The sequence below is a fragment of the Oncorhynchus nerka genome, linkage group LG22 (assembly GCF_034236695.1).
Source record: "Oncorhynchus nerka isolate Pitt River linkage group LG22, Oner_Uvic_2.0, whole genome shotgun sequence".
NCBI lineage: Eukaryota > Metazoa > Chordata > Actinopteri > Salmoniformes > Salmonidae > Oncorhynchus > Oncorhynchus nerka.
In genome coordinates this window covers 31506331-31530263 of record NC_088417.1, presented here as the reverse complement: position 1 = coordinate 31530263, position 23933 = coordinate 31506331, and the positions used below count along the sequence as shown (strand labels likewise).

The window sequence follows — 23933 nt, the reverse complement described above, 5'->3', positions numbered from 1 at the left end:
ATCAGTGTGAGGCTGGCCATGGGGTTACGACTGGAATACACTCAGCCACAATCCACAAAGTAGACACACACACACACACACAGAGAGAGAATGGAAAGTGTGATTGTAGCGTAGAAGCATGAAGGTAGTATAGAGTATGTTGTGTCATCTTTCTTCCCTAGTGAGTTATGAGCTAAAGCCTTTAATGAGACAATAAAAGGACCTGTTCTCTCTCTCTCTCGTAGCAGTTCACTTTGGCAAGGGGTGATGTCTGTACAGAGCAAGATGCTCACAACCTCATCTTTATTCTTCTCTCGCTCTCACACACACACTTAAGCTCCCGTCTGTCTCTTCAGAGGGCAACAGCAGTGCAATAGTGACCCCCTCTCTCTCTCCCTCCACGGCCCTTTCCTTCACCCCTGCTGCCTTGTACCTCACCCCTACCTGACTGCTACCTCACCCTGGACGTCATTAGTCAAACATACTCCGCCCTTTTCCTCTGTAATCATCACACGCTAGTTTGGGTGTGTGTGTGGGAGGATGATGTTCCTTGAACTGTTCCCCCCCTGGCTTTAGAGCCCCTTTACTGTGGTCTACTGGTGGTCGCTCGCTCAGAGCAACAGAGAGCAGGCTGTGTCAGGGTTAGGGGTCAATTCCTTTTCTATTCCAGTCAATTCAGAAAGTATACCAAATTCCACTTCCCCATTTTCCCCATTGAACAGCATTGACGAGAATTGGAATTTGAATTTCAGTGTACTTCCTGAATTGACTAGAATTTAAATGGATTGACCCTAACCCTGGTGTGTGTTTTTCTTCTCCCCTCCTCCTCCCACACACTCCTCCTCTTGTCCCTGCCAGTGGGAGGATTCTCAGAGCTCTTGTGATTTTTCACCGGGGCTCGTTGAACAGACGCAGTTCAGGCGGTTCTCCTCCTCATCCCCGTTCACTCACAAGCGACCCTTTGTCTGGGCACTCAGCCGCTCCTTCCCCGCTTCTCTCCAGCCTTCCTCACCCCCAGGGAACCACGGCTCGAACCACGGCTCTCTCTGCCAGGGCACCCATAAATCAGCTCCTGTCCAGCCCACGGAGATGAGCCCGGCCACCCCCTCTAGACAACCAGACAACCACGGGTCTGGTCCAGGCAGCAGCCCACCAGGTTTGGTTCTGGGCCCCTGGCTTTGGCTCTGGTGCTGAAGCAGAGGGTATTAGGGAGACATCAGATTGATGGGCTGTCTCTTTTCATGCTGCCTGGCGGCCCTCAGCACACAGACAGGGATTACTACCTCTAGAGCATGACTAAGGCCTCTTTTCGTCTGGCCTTGTTACATACTGACCAAACTGCTTGCGCGCCTGCTGATTTTGTACCCCACACCAGACCCGATCAGGACACACATACAGGTTGAAACCTCAACAACTCTGAACCAATTATATTAGTTTGGGGACAGGTCGAAAAGCATTAAACATTCATGGCAACTTAGCTAGCTAGCTTGCGGTTGCTAGCTAATTTGTCCTGAGATAAAAACATTGGGTTGTTATTTTACCTGAAATGCACAAGGTCCTCCGGAAATTAATCCACAGCTAAAACGGTAAACCAAATGAGTTTCTCGTCATCTCTCCTGCTTCCTTCAGGCTTTTTCTTATAATTTCTTCTCAACAGCCACACCATTCATTACCAGATTCAGCTGAGGTCTAGAACTTAAGGAATGATTTGGACCAAATACAATGCTCTTAGTTTTAGAGATGTTCAGGACCAGTTGATTACTGGCCACCCATTCCAAAACAGACTGCAACTCTTTGTAAAGGGTTTCAGTGACTTCATTAGCTGTGGTTGCTGATGCATATATGGTTGAATCATCAGCATACATGGACACATGCTTTGTTTAATACCAGTGGCATGTCATTGGTAAAAATAGAAGTGGAGAGCCTAGAGAGCTGTCCAGCGGTACACCACACTTTACATGTTTGACATTAGAGAAGCTTCCATTAAAGAAACCCTCTTAACTCAGCAAAAAAAGAAACGTCAACTGTTTATTTTCAGCAAACTTAACGTGTAAATATTTGTATGAACATAACAAGATTCCACAACTGAGACATAAACGTAACAAGTTCCACAGACATGTGACTAACAGAAATGGGAGGGTCAAAATCAAAAGTAACAGTAACCTGCTGCATATCTCCTCCTCATGGACTGCACCAGATTTGTCAGTTCTTGCTGTGAGATGATACCCCACTCTTCCACCAAGGCACCTGTAAGTTCCTGGACATTTCTGGGGGGGAATGGCCCTAGCCCTCACCCTCCGATCCAACAGTTCCCAGACGTGCTCAATAGGATTGAGATCCTGGCTCTTCGCTGGCCATGGCAGAACACTGACATTTCTGTCTTGTAGGAAGGATCACTCACAGAGCAAGCAGTATGGCTGGTGGCATTATCATGCTGGAGGGTCAGGTCAGGATCAGCCTGCAGGAAGGGTATCACAAGGGAGGAGAATGTCTTTCCTGTAACGCACAGCTTTGAGATTGCCTGCAATGACAACAAGCTCAGTCCGATGATGCTGTGACACACTACCCCAGACCCTGTCGGTCCCTCCACCTCCAAATCGATCCCGCTCCAGAGTACAGGCCTCGGAGAAACGCTCATTCCTTATACGATAAACACAAATCCAACCATCACCCCTGGTGAGACAAAACCGCGACTCGTCAGAGAAGAGCACTTTTTCCAGTCCTGTCTGGTCCAGCGACAGTGGCTTTATGCCCATAGGTGACGTTGTTGCCGGTGATGTCTGGTGAGGACCTGCCTTACAACAGGCCTACAAGCCCTCAGTCCGGCCTCTCTCAGCCTATTGTGGACAGTCTGAGCACTGATGGAGGGATTGTGCGTTCCTGGTGTAACTCAGGCAGTTGTTGTTGCCATCCTGTACCTGTCCCGCAGGTGTGATGTTTGGATGTACCGATCCTGTGCAGGTGTTTTTACACGTGGTCTGCCACTGTGAGGACGATCAGCTGTCCGTCCTGTCTCCCTGTAGCGCTGTCTTAGGCATCTCACAGTACGACATTGCAATTTATTTCCCTGGCCACATCTGCAGTCCTCATGCCTCCTTGCAGTATGCCTAAGGCACGTTCGCGCAGATGAGCAGGGACCCTGGGCGTCTTTCTTTTGGTGTTTTTGAGTCAGTAGAAAGGCCTTTAGTGTCCTAAGTTTTCAGAACTGTGACCTTAATTTCCCAACGACCGTTCCACAGGTGCATGTTCATTAATTGTTTATGGTTCATTGAACAAGCATGGGAAACAGAGTTTAAACTCTTTACAATGAAGATCTGTGAAGTTATTTGGATTTTTACAAATTATCTTTGAAGACGGGGTCCTGAAAAAGGGCTGTTTCTTTTTTTGTTGAGTTTAGATCGATAGCAATTTCTTTGAACCAATCATCAGTAATTTGTGTCAGTGCAGTACATGTTGAGTGCCCTTCTCTATAAGCATGCTGAAAGTCTGTTGTTAATTTCTTTACAGAAAAATTGCATTTTATTTGGTCAAACACTATTTTTTCCAACAGTTTGCTAAGAGCTGGCAGCAAGCTGATAGGTCCGATGTTAGATCCAGTAAAGGCCGCTTTACCACTCTTGGGTAGCGGAATTACTTTGGCTTCCCTCCAGGCCTGAGGACAAAGACTTTCCTCTAGGCTCAGATTAAAAATATGACAGATAGGAGTGGCTATAGAGTCAGCTACCATCCTCAGTAGCTTTCCATCTAAGTTGTCAATGCCAGGAGGTTTGTCATTATTGATAGATAACAATCATTTTTCTACCTCTCCCACACTAACTTTACAAAATTCAAACTTGCACTGCTCTTCTTTAATTTGTTTTATTTTTCATGCATGAATACAATTGCTCGCTGTTCTTTGTTTGCATTTCCTGCCTAAGTTCGCCCACTTTGCCATTGAAGTAATCATTCAAATAATTGGCAACATCAAATGGTTTTGTGATGAATGAGCCATATGATTCGATGAAAGATGGAGTTTAATTTGTGTTTCTGCCCATCGTTTATCCAACGTTATTTTTTCCATCATTCTTTACATCATTGATCTTGGCTTCATAATTTAGTTTCTTCTTCTTTTTGTCGAGTTTAGTTACATCATTTCTCAATTTGCAGTAAGTCAGATGTACAGCCTGACTTATTAGCCACTCCTTTTGCCCCATCTCTTTCAACCATACAGTTTTTCAATTCCTCATCAATCAATGGAGCCGTAACAGTTCTAACAATCAGTTTCTTAACAGGTGCATGTTTATCAATAATTGGAAGAAGCAATTTCATAAATGGATGCTCCTCATTAATCACATCAGACCAACACATATTTTTAGCATCATCCACATAAGAGTCACAGCAAAATCTGTTGTATGATCTCTTATACACTATTTTAGGTCCAGCTGTTGGAACTTTGGCTTTCCTGGATATAGCCACTATATTGTGATCACTGCATCCAATGGGTATGGATGTAGCTTTAGAACAAAGTTCTACAGTATTTGTAAAAATGTGATCGATACATGTGGATGATCTTGTTCCTGTAGTGTTTTTAAACACCCTGGTAGGCTGATTAATAGCCTGAACCAGGTTACAGGCACTGGTTACAGTGAGAAGCTTCCTCTTGAGCAGACAGCTTGATGAAAACCAGTCAATATTCAGGTCCCCAAGAAAGTAGACCTCTCTGTTTACATCACATACACTATCAAGCATTTCACACATATTATTTAGATACTGACGGTTAGCTCTTGGTGGCCTATAGCAACAACCCAAAAGAAAAGGCTTTGGATGAGCCAAGTGAGCAACCACAACACTTCAATAACACTTGACATAAGATCTTCTCTAAGCATTACAGGGAGATGGCTCTGAATATAAATATATATATATATATACAGCAACACCTCCCCCACAAGCATTACACTGGCTCTCCTATAGATGTTATATCCATGTATTGCTATTGCTGCATCATCAAATTAATTATCTAAGTGGTACACATGGCTAATATATGACTGTTATCTAATGTTAGCAAGTTACTGATTTAATTTCTAAGGCTACATATATTAATATGGGCTATTTTCAGCCCTTCCCTGGGTATCTTATCAGAAATAGACATAATACTGAAAAGAGCAAACAAAGCAAGATAAAAAATATACATTCAGCAGTCCATTAATAAATTGGTGTGTGTGTATATGTTGCGAGGTTGAGGCTCCGAACCGTTAGGCTTGGATCTGTCATCAGGGTGGACAATGTCATAGTGGATGTACGCAATGTCCCCACTCGCTCTGGCAGCTTTCATGGCTGGGATCAGTTCTTTCCTCTTCTGGCGAACAGCTTCAGGATAGTCCTCGTTGAGGAAGATATTCGTTCCTCTCAAGTTCTTGGCTCTTTCCAGAACAGCTACCTTGTCCTTGAACCTCAGGAACTTGACCACTATCAGCCTGGGCCGGTGGTTGGTTTTCCAGTCCTGTGGGCGCTCTCCACCTCAATCTTCCTGTGGTCCATCTTCAGTTTCTCAGAGATCATTTCCCGCAGACTCCATCCAGGTCTCATGTGGAGATTCTGAAATTCGGTCCACAACCGTGTTGTTCCGCCTTGTTGGTTCCTCGAGATAATCTGTTTTATGTCATTGTTATCATGAATTCACATACAGAACTGATGTACTCTCTCAATGACTTACAGGTTGCTGTCATCTTGCCTTTCTCCTGTTCAAATCATCGACTCACCGTTCTACTCATTCAACTCAACGTAGGTTATGCTGTTACTCCTTGCAGTTCCAGACAGGGCAGGTCACAGGGAAATTTGAAAACAACAAACAGCAGGGATCTAGACAGCCACAAACCCAGAACAATCTGTGGTCCCAGCCACGATGCTTAACCGCGTCACAGGCTGCGTTCAAGAACCTTGCTGGCTTGATATGCAGCTGGGCTAGCTGCGACGCCAAATAGCTCCTCAGACCAGTCCTTTGTCGGCAAGATCACTGGAAAAAGACAAGCAGTCCCAGCAACTGATGCCAACTGCGTCGCGGGATCCAAACTAAGAAGCTACAGTGGCAAGATAAAGTATGTGAACCCTTTGGAATTACCTGGATTGCTCTATTTCTCTAACCAACATCTCCAATCTCGTCTCATTGGTTGGACTCCAGGTTAGCTGACTCCTGACTCCAATTAGCTTTTGGAAAAGTCATTAGCCCTAGGGGTTCATATACTTTTCCAACCTACACTGTGAATGTTTACACGGTGTGTTCAATAAAGATATGAAAACGTATAATTGTTTGTGTGTTATTAGTTTAAGCACACTGTTTGTCTGTTGATGTGACTTAGATGAAGATCAGATCAAATTTGACGACCAATTTATGCAACAATCAAGGTTATTCCAAAGGGTTTACATACTTTTTCTTGCCACTGTAGATAGCTACCAAGAACTTTTCAAACAAAGACAACTGAGCTCTTCCTTGTTCCGAGTGAGTGCCCAAGTTCATCTTTCAGTCACCCACGTGGGTATATGCTCCTAAAAACCTATGAGGAGATGGAACGTGGGTATATGCTCCTAAAAACCTATGAGATGGAACGTGGGTATATGCTTCTAAAAACCAATGAGGAGATGGAACGTGGGTATATGCTCCTAAAAACCAATGAGGAGATGGAACGTGGGTATATGCTTCTAAAAACCAAAGAGGGGATGGGAGAGGCTGGACTTGCAGCGCTTTGAGCGTCACAAATAGAACCGATTTTGTGTTTTAGCGCCTGGCCATGCAGACGCTCGCTGACGCGTGCGAGCAGTGTGGGGGAAATGATGGGATAACATGTATGTGTACATTTATTTTGCAACGCGCATGACGTGTCCGGTCTGGTCAGCATGTTAGTCTGTTGTTCTGTATGACTGTCGTTATCACTGGACGATATTAATGCTAACAGACACTCTCTCTTCCTATCTCTCTTTCAATTCTCTCACTCACTCACCTACTCTCAGCTGTCTGAGGAACTGCAGGGTAAAAGTGCCAGTGAAGAGATCAGCGAGCTACTCAATCTACTGGCTAAACCCCACGTCAAGGTAAGACGCACACAAACAGACACACACACACACACTATTTCTCTCACTCTCTATCTCGATCGCCCTTACCAACGTCACACAGAACACACCCAGTCACTCCATATTCCATCCTTCTACATGGTACACAGAACACACCCAGTCACTCCATATTCAATCCTTCTACATGGTACACAGAACACACCCAGTCACTCCGTACCCCATCCTTCAACATGGTACTCAGAACACACCCATTCACTCCATATTCCATCCTTCTACATGGTACACAGAACACACCCAGTCACTCCATATTCCATCCTTCTACATGGTACACAGAACACACCCAGTCACTCCATATTCCATCCTTCTACATGGTACACAGAACACACCCAGTCACTCCATATTCCATCCTTCTACATGGTACACAGAACACACCCAGTCACTCCATATTCCATCCTTCTACATGGTACACAGAACACACCCAGTCACTCCATATTCCATCCTTCTACATGGTACACAGAACACACCCAGTCACTCCATACCCCATCCTTCTACATGGTACACAGAACACACCTTCAGTCACTCCATCATTCCAATCCTTCTACATGGTACACAGAACACACCCAGTCACTCCATATTCCATCCTTCTACATGGTACACAGAACACACCCAGTCACTCCATATTCCATCCTTCTACATGGTACACAGAACACACCCAGTCACTCCATATTCAATCCTTCTACATGGTACACAGAACACACCCAGTCACTCCATATTCCATCCTTCTACATGGTACACAGAACACACCCAGTCACTCCATATTCCATCCTTCTACATGGTACACAGAACACACCCAGTCACTCCATATTCCATCCTTCTACATGGTCACACAGAACACATGAACACACCCAGTCACACAGTCACACCCATATTCCATCCTTCTACATGGTACACAGAACACACCCAGTCACTCCATATTCCATCCTTCTACATGGTACACAGAACACACCCAGTCACTCCATATTCCATCCTTCTACATGGTACACAGAACACACCCAGTCACTCCATATTCCATCCTTCTACATGGTACACAGAACACACCCAGTCACTCCATATTCCATCCTTCTACATGGTACACAGAACACACCCAGTCACTCCATATTCCATCCTTCTACATGGTACACAGAACACACCGAGTCACTCCATATTCCATCCTTCTACATGGTACACAGAACACACCCAGTCACCCATACCCCATCCTTCTACATGGTACTCAGAACACACCCAGTCACTCCATACCCCATCCTTCTACATGGTACTCAGAACACACCCAGTCACTCCATACCCCATCCTTCTACATGGTACACAGAACACACCCAGTCACTCCATACCCCATCCTTCTACATGGTACTCAGAACACACCCAGTCACTCCATACCCCATCCTTCTACATGGTACTCAGAATACACCCAGTCACTCCATACCCCATCCTTCTACATGGTACTCAGAACACACCCAGTCACTCCATACCCCTTCCTTCTACATGGTACTCAGAACACATCTTCTACATGGTCCTCCATATTCCATCCTTCTACAGAACACATCCAGTCACTCCATACCCCTTCCTTCTACATGAATCACACCCCATATTCCATCCTTCTATACCCCAGTCACCCCATCCCCATCCTTCACATGGTACTCAGAGCACACCCAGTCACTCCATACCCCTTCCTTCTACATGGTACTCAGAACACACCCTGTCACTCCATACCCCTTCCTTCTACATGGTACTCAGAACACACCTTCTACATGGTACTCAGAATACACCCAGTCACTCCATATTCCATCCTTCTACATGGTACTCAGAACACACCCAGTCACTCCATACCCCTTCCTTCTACATGGTACTCAGAACACACCCAGTCACTCCATACCCCATCCTTCTACATGGTACACAGAACACACCCAGTCACTCCATATTCCATCCTTCTACATGGTACACAGAACACACCCAGTCACTCCATATTCCATCCTTCTACATGGTACACAGAACACACCCAGTCACTCCATATTCAAACCTTCTAGGTACACAGAACACCCCATACCCATATTCCATCCTTCTACATGGTACACAGAACACACCCAGTCACTCCATATTCCATCCTTCTACATGGTACACAGAACACACCCTGTCACTCCATACCCCATCCTTCTACATGGTACACAGAACACACCCAGTCACTCCATTTCAATCCTTCTACATGGTACACAGAACACACCCAGTCACTCCATATTCATCCTTCTACATGGTACACAGAACACACCCAGTCACTCCATATTCCATCCTTCTACATGGTACACAGAACACACCCAGTCACTCCATATTCAAACCTTCTACATGGTACACAGAACACACCCAGTCACTCCATATTCCATCCTTCTACATGGTACACAGAACACACCCAGTCACTCCATATTCCATCCTTCTACATGGTACACAGAACACACCGAGTCACTCCATATTCCATCCTTCTACATGGTACACAGAACACACCCAGTCACCCCATATTCCATCCTTCTACATGGTACTCAGAACACACCCAGTCACTCCATACCCCATCCTTCTACATGGTACTCAGAACACACCCAGTCACTCCATACCCCATCCTTCTACATGGTACACAGAACACACCCAGTCACTTCATATTCCATCCTTCTACATGGTACACAGAACACACCCAGTCACTCCATATTCCATCATTCTACATGGTACACAGAACACACCCAGTCACTCCATATTCCATCCTTCTACATGGTACACAGAACACACCCAGTCACCCCATACCCCATCCTTCTACATGGTACTCAGAACACACCCAGTCACCCATACCCCATCCTTCTACATGGTACTCAGAACACACCCAGTCACTCCATACCCCATCCTTCTACATGGTACACAGAACACACCCAGTCACTCCATATTCCATCCTTCTACATGGTACACAGAACACACCCAGTCACCCCATACCCCATCCTTCTACATGGTACACAGAACACACCCAGTCACTTCATATTCCATCCTTCTACATGGTACACAGAACACACCCAGTCACTCCATATTCCATCCTTCTACATGGTACACAGAACACACCCAGTCACTCCATATTCCATCCTTCTACATGGTACACAGAACACACCCAGTCACCCCATACCCCATCCTTCTACATGGTACTCAGAACACACCCAGTCACTCCATACCCCATCCTTCTACATGGTACTCAGAACACACCCAGTCACTCCATACCCCATCCTTCTACATGGTACACAGAACACACGAGTCACTCCATATTCCATCCTTCTACATGGTACACAGAACACACCCAGTCACCCCATACCCCATCCTTCTACATGGTACTCAGAACACACCCAGTCACTCCATACCCCATCCTTCTACATGGTACTCAGAACACACCCAGTCACTCCATACCCCATCCTTCTACATGGTACACAGAACACACCCAGTCACTCCATACCCCATCCTTCTACATGGTACTCAGAACACACCCAGTCACTCCATACCCCATCCTTCTACATGGTACTCAGAATACACCCAGTCACTCCATACCCCTTCCTTCTACATGGTACTCAGAGCACACCCAGTCACTCCATACCCCTTCCTTCTACATGGTACTCAGAACACACCCTGTCACTCCATACCCCTTCCTTCTACATGGTACTCAGAACACACCTTCTACATGGTACTCAGAATACACCCAGTCACTCCATATTCCATCCTTCTACATGGTACTCAGAACACACCCAGTCACTCCATACCCCTTCCTTCTACATGGTACTCAGAACACACCCAGTCACTCCATATTCCATCCTTCTACATCGTACACAGAACATACCCAGTCACTCCATATTCCATCCTTCTACATGGTACACAGAACACACCCAGTCACCCCATACCCCATCCTTCTACATGGTACTCAGAGCACACCCAGTCACTCCATACCCCTTCCTTCTACATGGTACTCAGAACACACCCTGTCACTCCATACCCCTTCCTTCTACATGGTACTCAGAACACACCTTCTACATGGTACTCAGAATACACCCAGTCACTCCATATTCCATCCTTCTACATGGTACTCAGAACACACCCAGTCACTCCATACCCCTTCCTTCTACATGGTACACAGAACACACCCAGTCACTCCGTACCCCATCCTTCTACATGGTACACAGAACACACCCAGTCACTCCATATTCCATCCTTCTACATGGTACACAGAACACACCCAGTCACTCCATATTCCATCCTTCTACATGGTACACAGAACACACCCAGTCACTCCATATTCAAACCTTCTACATGGTACACAGAACACACCCAGTCACTCCATATTCCATCCTTCTACATGGTACACAGAACACACCCAGTCACTCCATATTCCATCCTTCTACATGGTACACAGAACACACCCAGTCACTCCATACCCCATCCTTCTACATGAACACAGAACACACCCAGTCACTCCATATTCAATCCTTCTACATGGTACACAGAACACACCCAGTCACTCCATATTCCATCCTTCTACATGGTACACAGAACACACCCAGTCACTCCATATTCCATCCTTCTACATGGTACACAGAACACACCCAGTCACTCCATATTCCATCCTTCTACATGGTACACAGAACACACCCAGTCACTCCATATTCCATCCTTCTACATGGTACACAGAACACACCCAGTCACTCCATATTCCATCCTTCTACATGGTACACAGAACACACCGAGTCACTCCATATTCCATCCTTCTACATGGTACACAGAACACACCCAGTCACCCCATACCCCATCCTTCTACATGGTACTCAGAACACACCCAGTCACTCCATACCCCATCCTTCTACATGGTACTCAGAACACACCCAGTCACTCCATACCCCATCCTTCTACATGGTACACAGAACACACCCAGTCACTTCATATTCCATCCTTCTACATGGTACACAGAACACACCCAGTCACTCCATATTCCATCCTTCTACATGGTACACAGAACACACCCAGTCACTCCATATTCCATCCTTCTACATGGTACACAGAACACACCGAGTCACTCCATATTCCATCCTTCTACATGGTACACAGAACACACCCAGTCACCCCATACCCCATCCTTCTACATGGTACTCAGAACACACCCAGTCACTCCATACCCCATCCTTCTACATGGTACTCAGAACACACCCAGTCACTCCATACCCCATCCTTCTACATGGTACACAGAACACACCCAGTCACTCCATACCCCATCCTTCTACATGGTACTCAGAACACACCCAGTCACTCCATACCCCATCCTTCTACATGGTACTCAGAATACACCCAGTCACTCCATACCCCTTCCTTCTACATGGTACTCAGAGCACACCCAGTCACTCCATACCCCTTCCTTCTACATGGTACTCAGAACACACCCTGTCACTCCATACCCCTTCCTTCTACATGGTACTCAGAACACACCTTCTACATGGTACTCAGAATACACCCAGTCACTCCATATTCCATCCTTCTACATGGTACTCAGAACACACCCAGTCACTCCATACCCCTTCCTTCTACATGGTACTCAGAACACACCCAGTCACTCCATATTCCATCCTTCTACATCGTACACAGAACATACCCAGTCACTCCATATTCCATCCTTCTACATGGTACACAGAACACACCCAGTCACCCCATACCCCATCCTTCTACATGGTACTCAGAGCACACCCAGTCACTCCATACCCCTTCCTTCTACATGATACTCAGAACACACCCTGTCACTCCATACCCCTTCCTTCTACATGGTACTCAGAACACACCTTCTACATGGTACTCAGAATACACCCAGTCACTCCATATTCCATCCTTCTACATGGTACACAGAACACACCGAGTCACTCCATATTCCATCCTTCTACATGGTACACAGAACACACCCAGTCACCCCATACCCCATCCTTCTACATGGTACTCAGAACACACCCAGTCACTCCATACCCCATCCTTCTACATGGTACTCAGAACACACCCAGTCACTCCATACCCCATCCTTCTACATGGTACACAGAACACACCCAGTCACTTCATATTCCATCCTTCTACATGGTACACAGAACACACCCAGTCACTCCATATTCCATCCTTCTACATGGTACACAGAACACACCCAGTCACTCCATATTCCATCCTTCTACATGGTACACAGAACACACCCAGTCACTCCATATTCCATCCTTCTACATGGTACACAGAACACACCCAGTCACCCCATACCCCATCCTTCTACATGGTACTCAGAACACACCCAGTCACTCCATACCCCATCCTTCTACATGGTACTCAGAACACACCCAGTCACTCCATACCCCATCCTTCTACATGGTACACAGAACACACCCAGTCACTCCATACCCCATCCTTCTACATGGTACTCAGAACACACCCAGTCACTCCATACCCCATCCTTCTACATGGTACTCAGAATACACCCAGTCACTCCATACCCCTTCCTTCTACATGGTACTCAGAGCACACCCAGTCACTCCATACCCCTTCCTTCTATGGTACTCAGAACACACCCTGTCACTCCATACCCCTTCCTTCTACATGGTACTCAGAACACACCTTCTACATGGTACTCAGAACACACCCAGTCACTCCATATTCCATCCTTCTACATGGTACTCAGAACACACCCAGTCACTCCATACCCCTTCCTTCTACATGGTACTCAGAACACACCCAGTCACTCCATATTCCATCCTTCTACATGGTACACAGAACACACCCAGTCACTCCATATTCCATCCTTCTACATGGTACACAGAACACACCCAGTCACCCCATACCCCATCCTTCTACATGGTACTCAGAACACACCCAGTCACTCCATACCCCATCCTTCTACATGATACTCAGAACACACCCAGTCACTCCATACCCCTTCCTTCTACATGGTACTCAGAACACACCTTCTACATGGTACTCAGAATACACCCAGTCACTCCATATTCCATCCTTCTACATGGTACTCAGAACACACCCAGTCACTCCATACCCCTTCCTTCTACATGGTACTCAGAACACACCCAGTCACTCCATATTCCATCCTTCTACATCGTACACAGAACATACCCAGTCACTCCATACCCCTTCCTTCTACATGGTACTCAGAGCACACCCAGTCACTCCATACCCCTTCCTTCTACATGGTACTCAGAACACACCCTGTCACTCCATACCCCTTCCTTCTACATGGTACTCAGAACACACCTTCTACATGGTACTCAGAATACACCCAGTCACTCCATATTCCATCCTTCTACATGGTACTCAGAACACACCCAGTCACTCCATACCCCTTCCTTCTACATGGTACTCAGAACACACCCAGTCACTCCATATTCCATCCTTCTACATCGTACACAGAACATACCCAGTCACTCCATATTCCATCCTTCTACATGGTACACAGAACACACCCAGTCACCCCATACCCCATCCTTCTACATGGTACTCAGAGCACACCCAGTCACTCCATACCCCTTCCTTCTACATGATACTCAGAACACACCCTGTCACTCCATACCCCTTCCTTCTACATGGTACTCAGAACACACCTTCTACATGGTACTCAGAATACACCCAGTCACTCCATATTCCATCCTTCTACATGGTACTCAGAACACACCCAGTCACTCCATACCCCTTCCTTCTACATGGTACTCAGAACACACCCAGTCACTCCATATTCCATCCTTCTACATCGTACACAGAACATACCCAGTCACTCCATATTCCATCCTTCTACATGGTACACAGAACACACCCAGTCACCCCATACCCCATCCTTCTACATGGTACTCAGAGCACACCCAGTCACTCCATACCCCATCCTTCTACATGGTACTCAAAACACACCCAGTCACTCCATATTCCATCCTTCTACATGGTACTCAGAACACACCCAGTCACTCCATATTCCATCCTTCTACATGGTACACAGAACACACCCAGTCACCCCATACCCCATCCTTCTACATGGTACTCAGAACACACCCAGTCACCCATACCCCATCCTTCTACATGGTCACACACCCAGTCCATACCCCATCCTTCTACATGGTACTCAGAACACACCCAGTCACTCCATACCCCATCCTTCTACATGGTACACAGAACACACCCAGTCACTCCATACCCCATCCTTCTACATGGTACTCAGAATACACCCAGTCACTCCATACCCCTTCCTTCTACATGGTACTCAGAGCACACCCAGTCACTCCATACCCCTTCCTTCTACATGGTACTCAGAGCACACCCAGTCACTCCATACCCCTTCCTTCTACATGGTACTCAGAACACACCCAGTCACTCCATATTCCATCCTTCTACATCGTACACAGAACACACCCAGTCACTCCATATTCCATCCTTCTACATGGTACACAGAACACACCCAGTCACCCCATACCCCATCCTTCTACATGGTACTCAGAGCACACCCAGTCACTCCATACCCCATCCTTCTACATGGTACTCAAAACACACCCAGTCACTCCATATTCCATCCTTCTACATGGTACTCAGAACACACCCAGTCACTCCATATTCCATCCTTCTACATGGTACTCAGAACACACCTTCTACATGGTACTCAGAATACACCCAGTCACTCCATACCCCTTCCTTCTACATGGTACTCAGAACACACCCAGTCACTCCATACCCCTTCCTTCTACATGGTACTCAGAACACACCCAGTCACTCCATATTCCATCCTTCTACATGGTACTCAGAACACACCCAGTCACTCCATACCCCATCCTTCTACATGGTACTCAGAATACACCCAGTCACTCCATACCCCTTCCTTCTACATGGTACTCAGAACACACCCAGTCACTCCATACCCCTTCCTTCTACATGGTACTCAGAACACACCCAGTCACTCCATATTCCATCCTTCTACATGGTACTCAGAACACACCCAGTCACTCCATACCCCTTCCTTCTACATGGTACTAAGTCAATCTTCAATTTGTGAGTTATTTCTCCCGTCTCCCTCCAACAATGACATCATGTCCTAGCTGTGCTGTGGGTTCTGTCCCAAATGGTGCACAGTTTCCTATATAGTGCATTACTTTTGGCCAGGGCCCTGGTCACTATATAGGGTATAAGGCGCCATTTGGGATGCTTCCCACAGGAGGTTGGTGGCACCTTAATTGGGGAGGACAGGCTCGTGGTAACGGCTGGTATTGGAGTTAGTGGAATGGTATCAAACACATGGTTTCCGTGGTTTCCAGGTGTTTGTTGCCACTCCATTCGCTCCATTCCAGCATTAGTATGCGCCGTCCTCCCTCAGCAGCCTCCTGTGTCCTCTCTATGATACATGACTTCTCTGTTCCTCCACAGGTCAGCCAGATGATATCACACCAACGGATACAGCACTTCTTCAAGCTTTTAAAGGCTTATTTCTTCTTCTCTCCTTTTAACAATTCTCTGGCTGCTGTCTCTCTCTTGTTAGACGTAAATCTCAAACGTTAGATGATCATGCAGACCCCAGGTGTGTTTGTGTGTGTGTGTGCAGGTGTTTGTGTGCGTGTGTGTCTGGTGAGAGGTTTGGAGAGACACTTTAGATATGACTCAGGCCGTCACACTGTCAGACAGACAGAACGTTGCCAGAAAAACAAAACCTTGGAGCTCTGCCTCTGTCTCCATCATGTCAAACAGCAGGACAGAGAGAGAACAGTTACAAGATGAATAGAGTCAGATGGACCCCCTCACACTGAACATCAGGGGAATCGCGCGTGCGTGTGCGTGTGCGTGTGCGTGTGCGTGTGTGTGTGTGTGTGTGTGTGTGTGAATTCATCATAACTGCAGTCTGTCTGTTGGAGGGAGTGCTGCCTGCTTCACTATGCTATGGCTTTGTCTCAAATGGCTACCTATATAGTGCCTTAGGATCTGGACAAAAGTAGTGCACTATATAGGGAATAGAGTGTCATTTGGGATATAAAAAATATGGCCAAAGGGACGTGCCCTAGTCTCGACGGCTCATTGAGGACTCTCTTCTGCCACGGAGCGTGCCGGTGTCCGCACACCTCCCTTTATTGGGTTTTGATAGAGTTTGCAGGTTGTGTTTACGGCCCAGCATCGAACCATCTCAGGGGAGCTCTCTCTCTCCTCGTAAAAAGTCATCGTTCACTAGGGCCGACCGGCTCCGGGGGAAGGAAAGATGAGAGACTGAGACGGGGGAGTGGTCCAAGCATTGCACGCACTGGGACACAGACACACATACTGCCTCCGCCATCAGGGCTGCTAAGTAGGGGCCTCTCCCCTGTCTGTCTCTCATCTCTCCTTTCACCGCAGCGGTCTGTTCATAGATACCCTAGTGTACACACACTGACACGCATGCACGGACACACACACTCCCCCTATCTCCCCCTTCCCTCTCTCTCTCCACCCTGGCTGGTGTCTGTATGGTTTGTGCCTGGCCCACAACGCTGCCGGTCTGATAGTTTCAACGTTCCCTGGGTAAACCGTCACAACGACGATCTTCTAGCTTCAAGCAGCAGAAGCACTCGGTCACGATAGATTAACTCCGCCTCAGCTAGCCAGAGTGCTGGGGAACGGTGGCAGGGGGAACGTTTTAACTGTGACACATTCACTGACTGACTGAGGTTTGGAAGCAGTCTCATTTGAGTGTCTAGTTCTCCGTGTCTAGTTCCCTTCCTCCTCCTCTCTCTCTCTCCCTCCCCCTCACTCTCTGTCTGTGTCACTCTCTCTCCCTCCTCCTCCTCACTCTTGATGGCTGGACAGAGATGTGTCCGTTCTACTGGGGCACCGACACCTACCCAGGTCCATGGAAATCCCAGTCTGTGTGTAAAACACAATCAGATGGCTGGGCTCTGAATGGTGTCTCTGTGTGATAGTAACTGTGTCACTCTCCATTATGGCTGAAAGGATCCCTTCCTAGGGCAGGACATAAATCACAGCGTTTTAAAGTGCTTCTCTGCGCACACACGCATATACACACATACACACACTCACCCGCCTCCCCACCTCTCTCTCCCGTTATGATTCCCAGATGAATAAACAACTCCTGCCCATATTAACCTCCTCAGAAACACTAACATTGACAGTGATGAAAGTGCCAATTATGACGGCTGTCTGTTTCCGGGGCGGGGGGGGTCTCTGCCTACCACATCGTCGAGCCAGGGACTTCAGAAAAAGAATCTCAATTGGCACCCTACTCCCTACATAGTGCACTACTTTTGTCCGGGGTCCATAGGGTTCCAGTAAAAAGTAGTGCACTAGGGAAAAGGATGCCATTTGATCCCCAACTTCGGATACCTCCGAGACCGGGCTGGGCTCGCCCTGCTAACAGTACTTTGAGGGCCTGGCGGTGTTTGTGTTCATTAGACATGATAGGGATCCTATAAAAACAGATCACTGAGCTTGTCCAAATAAACCTCCTGGTCATTCCTGGCATCTAGCGCTCATTAAACTAGGCTTGTCTGTTGAGTCCTTTTTCATCCTGCAGAGGCAGACAGTGCTAGGCTGACACTTAACCCACTGCTCCAGAACCCCGCTCTGTTGTGTCCCAAACGGCACCTTGTGCCCTGTGGGCCATGGTTAAACGTAGTGCACCATGTAGAGGATAGTGTTCCATTTGGGACTCGGGCTCGGTCTCGCCGTAACCCAGGCTGAATAGGAGGCCCAGCTCCTGCTCCAGCTGAATCATTCAGTTCCAGCAAGGATATCAGCTCTACATTCAATTAAGAGACACATACATGAACACACACACACACAGAACACTGACTCTAAAACATAACAGGATCTGCTCACTGTCGTTGACCCAGAAAAATGCTTCCGTGTGTGTGTGTGTCTGTGTGTGCTCGTCTGTGTGTGCGCGTGCGCTCGTCTGTGTGTGCGCTCGTCTGTGTGTGCGTGCGCTCGTCTTTGTGTGTGCGTGTTTCTGTGTGTGTGAGTATGGGCGTCTGTGTGTGTGTTCGTTTCTGTGTGTGCGTGTTTCTGTGTGTGCGCGTTTCTGTGTGTGTGCGTTCGTCTGTGTGTGTGAGTATGGGCGTCTCTGTGTGAGTGTGTCAGCAGCCACCACAAGCCAGGGGTCTGCCCTGCCTCTCTGCCATGTGCTACCTATTAGCCTGGTGCTGTTGATGCTAGTCTCTGCTTGTGATGGGGAGTTTTTACAAGACATTACCGGCCAGGCTGTTACGACCTGTCAGGGGACAGGAGGTGGGGTGAGTGTCAACTCGGGCCGGACAGGGGAGGTGGTGGGCATCGATGAGTGGATAGGGATCCAACCGCGGTCTCCAGACTTCCTGATGCTAGAGAGGGAGTATGGTAACCTGAGACTAGTAAGGATGTAGAGGAAGTCGGATTAAGGATAGTGAGTAGGGGTACGCTATGAGGACTCATATGAAGGCGTACGCACGCACACACAAACACAGACACAAAGGGCTAGGAAACCGAGAGTGGAGGGGGAGCCCTGTGAGGCCTGAGGTGAGCTGGGTTAAGTTAAGGAAGTGATGTTGCGGTAGGGTTGGTCTGTTCCGTGGTTGAAGCAGGAACAAGCTGTGATTGGCACATAGTAACAGTCCTTGGTGTTCTTGAGGAACCAGATCAGGTGTTGAGTGACAGCAACACCTCACCAGGGCGGCTGGGGACACCGAATGTGTCCATCCGTTTGTCCGTTTATCCTCGGAGTCCCCCAAAAATACTCCTCTCGCGATACTGCTACTACCACATGAAACGTTTTCTCTAACCTCCCAAAAAGAGAAGAAAGGAAGAAAAACGGAAGAGATGTGGCTACTTAGCAAATCAAGAGAAAGAGAGTGTTCCTCTGAAAAATATTTGTACTGTAATGTTTTATTCAGCTCTGAATGGAGCACAATCAGGTGCAGGATGCTTCAAAACACTGGCTAGTAGAATCAGTGAGTCGGTTATGAGAGAGGGGAAGGTTGGAGATGTTTCTGGACCGTAGGGTCATTCAATGAAGGAGAAGAGCAGGCCTGTGTGTATCTGCTGCTGATTAGCAGATAGACTCAGACTGACTCCCAGTGGAGCTTGGGGCACATCACACCAGTTCTCTTCCTCCTTCTCTTTCTCCTATTCCTCCTGTCTCTTCCTCCTCTTTCTCCTTTTCCTCTTCCTCCTCAGTCTCCTCTCATCTGGTCTTCTTTAGGAACATCTTGAACGCTGTAGCGCAGTGTGCTCCCATGTCATAAAACAGACTGCTCCTCCCCTCCCCTCTGTCCTCCACCTCTCTCACCCTCCTCTTTCTGGCACGTGATTGGACAATGTTTTTTATTTCGTGGAAAAAAACGGCGCGTTTCCAGCAGCATTTGAAGAGGACACAGAGCCGTTAAATAGTTAGAGAAATGACTCTGAATGCGATCATTCTCGTCTGTGTCGTCCCATTTCTTCTCGCTCTGCTGCTGCTTGTGAGAGTGTGAAATATGTGAGGCGCCTGAGAACTTCATTACTTTGCTCCTCGCTCTGTCTGTTGCTGAACATCAGCTAGCTAGCGTTCCCGTGGGAGCAGTCCCGACACACACACACACACACACACACTCACTTGTCCTCCATTCCCCTGTCCTCCTTAACATCCCCCATGATTCATAGCGTCTCAGTGCGACCTCGGGACGAGCGGCGCTAACCTCCTTTAATCAGGAAGATCTATGAGCAGACTATGAGCCTTAATGGCAATTAACACATGTAGATAGAATAACGGGAGCTTAACCAAATCAAATCCATCATCAGGTACTTGAGGCAGGCACAGCCATTCATAATGTTCAGAGGAGGGACTTCCTCCCTCCTTTTTTCCTGTCTGCCTTTTCTCTCGCTCTCGTTGGAAGGGCCTCTGCGTATTGTAGGAGTTCTCTGTAGTTTGGCTGTGTGCTGTTGTTAACTGCACATTGTCTCCGTGTCGGGATGTGGGCTTTGTTTCGTGCATGGTAACCCTAATCCTTCTCTTTCCTCTCCCTCTGCCCCCTCTATCGCTCTCCTCCTTTATCCCCCTCTTCCTCTTCTCCGTAGAGTCTTCTGTCTGTCCATGACACGGTGGCCCAGAAGAGTTACGACCCCGAGCTGCCTCCGCTGCCCGATGACATCGATGATGACGAGGTCTCAGTGAAGATCATACGGCTGGTCAAGAACAAGGAGCCTCTCGTAAGTCCCCCTCACAACTCTCGCCACAACAACAGCAACAGGTTCCCTGTTTTCTTCAATGACCAGTAGTCAGTGTGAGATGGTGCTTCTCTGTATCTGAAGTCTGGAGAACCCGATGAGACCCCTCTGTAACAGTACTGGACTGGTTTTTTTTTTTTTTCTTTTGGAAAAGTTTTATTGGCACAATTCCTTTAAAAACAGCTCATACATTTTTTACATCATTTATACACATAAAACGGCAACAAAGCATAAAACACAGCATTCGAACGTTACATTTAAATTTGTTAAAAAGTACATGTTGTTAAAACCAATGAAAACAACCATGAATATAAGTACTTTCTTTGTAAAAACATCGAATCTGTAAAAACCATTTAAAATGTGTACTAATGATCTAACAAAGGTAAAACATTTTTAAGACATGAAAAACATGTTAAAAAGCCACTTTGTTAAAAAGCTGTCTTCAGTCCCTTGTACAGGAGCGGGGTGAGTCTTTATCACGCTCACCTCATCCTGCTCTTCTGAATAGATCATCGTCCCGTCCTTCGGGGCCCAGAGGAGATCCTCTCCTGGCGCATCGCCCTAGGCGCCGCAGCGCTGTCAGGCCGTGGCCGCCCGGACCTAGGTGCTGTGGGGGACCCTTCGCCTGGGGTCGAGGCCCCCTTCCTTTCGTACCACCCCAGGGCTTCCGTGGCTACCATGGCCACTGCCTGGGGGTGGTCTCTACGTTTTCGCTACCAGCAGGTTACGGGAGGACCACAGTGCTTCCTTCAGGCACGTGAGGGTGGGCCAGAGTTTGGTGAAGGTCTCGATGGAAGGGGCCTTCGCCCACCCCATACAGCACGAGCTGAGGGTTTAGGTCCTCCCCTGCTGGCAGACACGAGGAGATCAGGGGGCCTGCTTCCTTCCACAGGTCCCTGGCGGCTCTGCACTCCCAGAGCATGTGCCTCACCGACTCTTCTTGGCCGCAGCCTGGTCGGGGGCACGCGGATGTCCTCGCCATGCCCCGTGAGTGCATAACGGCCCTGACCGGGAGAATCTCGTGGGCAACCATCCAGGACAGGTCCCGATGCCGATTCAGGAGAGCAGGATGGGCCACGTTGCGGTACTCCCATCGTTTCTGTGTACTGTTCTGTAAGTCAGACTGGCCCATGAACAGTATCTGGCTTGGTTTCCTCCCCTGTGGTGTTCCCTCATGGTGCTCCCAGCTCACGTCCGCACGGCGATGTCTGACCTCAGCAAGAGCATCAGTAGCAGCAGCATGGGCTTCTGAATCCCAAGTGGCATCCTATTCCCTACATAGTGCACTACTTTTGACCAGAGACCTATGGGCCTTGTTCAAAAGTGGTGCACTGCAAAGAGAATAGGGGGCCGTTTAGGATGCGGCCATGGTTTTGGCCTTGTTCCCTTTCTCACTCTCATCCTTTACTTCCTGGGTGGCTGCTCCAGTTCCTTCTCTCCACTCTGACAGACATACCACACATTCCCCTGGTCTTTTCTCTCTCTCGCCGCTGCTGCTGTCTAACAGCCACCCCTCTATGTGGTCAACTGGCAGGTCTAGTCTCTCACCCTCTCCTCTTTCTCATCTCTCGATCTCCATCCTTCTCTTCCTCTTTCTGTCTCTACTGTTCTCTCTCTCTCTCTCTCACACACATATGTATATATATATCCATGTCCTGAACTCAGTGTCCTGCCTGGCTTGACAGTTCTCTTCCTGTCCCTCCCCCTCTGGACTGATGGCCTGTCACAGAGCTCTGTCATCAGAACGCCGCCCTTTGTGTGTGTGTGGAGGCCACGACCCTGTTTTGATCTGGTCTGTGCGTGTAACCGTGCTGTCCTGTTTTGACTGGTTTCGCTCTATTTTGAGGTTCCATTGGCTCTCGGCCTGCCTGGCGCCACACCACCCCCCTCCCCCTAACCACACCCCAGGGAACCGGAGAGGAATAGAACACACCTAAAGTAATTTGGGGTTCCAGAACTGGAGCCTCCAACCTTCTCCTTCCATGTTCCACTGGCTGGCCATTGTAATAGGTGGCATTCACTTCACTTAGTCAGCCCTGGCTCTGGAATGTCCTCTACGTCCTCATTGGTTTAGCTGTGCTACTATAGCCCAAACTACAACTACTCCTACTACTATAGCCCAAACTACAACTACTGCTTCTACTACTACTACTACTACTATAGCCCAAACTACAACTACTGCTACTACTACTTCTACTATAGCCCAAACTACAACTACTGCTTCTACTACTACTACTACTTCTACTATAGCCCAAACTACAACTACTGCTTCTACTACTACTTCTACTATAGCCCAAACTACAACTACTTCTACTATAGCCCAAACTACTACTACTACTACTACTACTACTATAGCCCAAACTACAACTACTGCTACTACTACTACTACTTCTACTATAGCCCAAACTACAACTACTGCTACTGCTACTACTACTACTTCTATTATAGCCCAAACTACAACTACTGCTTCTACTACTACTACTACTACTACTATAGCCCAAACTACAACTACTGCTTCTACTACTACTACTACTACTATAGCCCAAACTACAACTACTGCTACTACTACTATAGCCCAAACTACAACTACTCCTACTACTACTACTACTACTATAGCCCAAACTACAACT

The 23933-nt window shown here is 47.6% G+C and overlaps 1 protein-coding gene across 3 annotated transcripts in view; it reads left to right on the top strand.

Moving 5' to 3' along the window:
• The window catches only part of LOC115125332 (MAGUK p55 subfamily member 7-like), a 313135-nt gene that overhangs the window by 144667 nt on the left and 144535 nt on the right, over window positions 1-23933 (top strand). For all 3 annotated transcript variants that reach the window (XM_065007128.1, XM_065007126.1, XM_065007127.1), the window contains 2 exons: window positions 6964-7044; window positions 21154-21285. In XM_065007128.1, the coding sequence (XP_064863200.1) occupies window positions 6964-7044; window positions 21154-21285 (213 nt within the window). The remainder of the gene's footprint in view (window positions 1-6963; window positions 7045-21153; window positions 21286-23933) is intronic.